Here is a 2,024-nt window from a genome sequence, read left to right on the forward strand (position 1 = left end):
TAACTCAACCCTACAAAATCGACCGGTAGAGTGAGGATTGTCTCCACTTATAAACACATGTTCAGGACATATATATATATATATATATATATATATATATATATATATATATATATATATATATATATATATATATATATATATATATATATATATATATATAATGGGACTCTTGACAATGTGTAAGTGTGTAAGTTGGCATTGTTGTGGTATTCATCTCAACTTGTTTGTTTCTTTTGTTGAGACCAGAGTCTCCATGCAATGCATTGAAATAAACAACTTCCACTTGAAAGTTCCTCGCCATATCCGTGGGCAATATAAACTATTCAACAAAAATATTTAACTTGAGAAAAACCCTTATAAATAAAGCATTGTGTTTTCTTTGCATTAGTAACAAAACTTTTTGAGTAAGAAAACAAAGTATCTTTATCTTATAACAATGTCTCTTTCACATACTTTCATCTTTCTCTTCTCCATTATCACACTCATAATTTCCAATGGAGTTTTCTCACAACAATCCAACATCATATTACCCTCCGAACAACAACGAAACACCGAAAAACTAACACATATCCACTTCTACTACCACGACATCAGAACCAAAAAAAACCCTACCATGATACAAATCATCGACACGCCAAAAAACGTGGCTAATGGATTTGGTTCAGTCTTTATGATGGATGATGCAATGACGGAAGGACCGGAGTTAAGTTCAAAGCACATTGGAAGAGCTCAAGGGCTAATAGGTCTTTCATCACTTCATGATATTGCTGAGTGTATGTTGATAAATTTAGTTTTTGATGAAGGGAGTTATGGTGGAAGTACGCTAAGTATGTTGGGGAGGAACCCTATTTCAAAGCAAAATAGAGAAACAAGTATTGTTGGTGGAACTGGTGTTTTTAGGTTTGCTAGAGGCTTTGCTATTGCGAATAGTGTTAACTCCATTTCTACACCTCAACATTATATTGTTGAGTATAATATTACTGTTTCTCATCCCTAAAATATTACTAGAACATGTGTACTAGGAATAATGCTTCACCAACTTTGCTTGCTTTTGTTGTTTTGGTGAGCACTTTGGTTGTTTTGTTTGCTGCATATGTGTTTTTTTTGTCTTATCTATTTTGAATGAGAAGTTGTCTCCAAATATATTTTGTCTTGATGTTAACTTTTACTTTGCTGCATGTGTCCTTTTCTTATCTAGGGCCTTTGTTTAGGGTTAAGACCATGCATGCATGCATGCAATTTATTTGAATGCTATATTTAACTTTTGATTTCTACTTTACAATTTAGTCCACTTCATATATTGATAATGAGATTATTACGGCTGTTGTCACTAATATATAAGGTGATTAAATTCTGACGACCATAACATCAATTTGTTTGACGATATAGATCGATATGATGAGTGATATGAAAGTTTCATCCAATGTGATCTCTAAATTTTATGTCTATTTCCAACTTATCAAACTCAAATCTTCAATAAGATCATACTGAATTTGCAAATTCAAAATTAAAAAAAAAAAAAAAAAACAGAAAATGTTATGATAATAATAACCTTATCAATTGTATTTTTATTTATAATTATAGTCAATTACGGAGCCAGAAGCTTTATAATAAAATTAAATATTTTATTATTTTTTCTATCAATAAAAATATTTCTATATAATTAAAATATCATCCATTTTACATATAATCTCATATTAAATTATTCATGATGTTAATGGCGTAGATGACTCTCTAATATTTGTAATTATATATAACAACATTATATATATATATATATATATATATATATATATATATATATATATATATATATTTCTTATTTAATTAATTTAATTAAAATTTTAAATTAATTAATTTGAATTAGCATTTTATTGGAATTATGTGGAAAGAAATATAAAATGTTAAGTTGTTGGGCCGTATGGTGGAATTAGTAATGTGGGGGTGTAAGTGTGAAGGAGCCCATTTCTAATTTTATGTTTTTCATAAAATAAGGAAAACAAGAGGAGAAAGAATTAGAA

The 2,024-nt window shown here is 28.6% G+C and overlaps 1 protein-coding gene across 1 annotated transcript; it reads left to right on the forward strand.

The window, feature by feature from the left end:
- The first annotated feature begins 419 nt into the window (after positions 1-419).
- LOC131657185 (dirigent protein 11-like) lies at positions 420-1,134 on the forward strand. Its single transcript, XM_058926661.1, has one exon. The coding sequence runs from the start codon at positions 440-442 to the stop codon at positions 998-1,000; it is 561 nt and encodes a 186-aa protein (XP_058782644.1). The 5' UTR covers positions 420-439; the 3' UTR covers positions 1,001-1,134.
- Positions 1,135-2,024: the final 890 nt, after the last annotated feature.

Source organism: Vicia villosa, linkage group LG3, assembly GCF_029867415.1.
Source record: "Vicia villosa cultivar HV-30 ecotype Madison, WI linkage group LG3, Vvil1.0, whole genome shotgun sequence".
Taxonomy (NCBI): domain Eukaryota; kingdom Viridiplantae; phylum Streptophyta; class Magnoliopsida; order Fabales; family Fabaceae; genus Vicia; species Vicia villosa.

Coding starts and splice junctions, on each gene's coding strand:
- LOC131657185 (XM_058926661.1), top strand. CDS start 440: ATGTCTCTTTCACATACTTTCATCTTTCTCTTCTCCATTATCACACTC.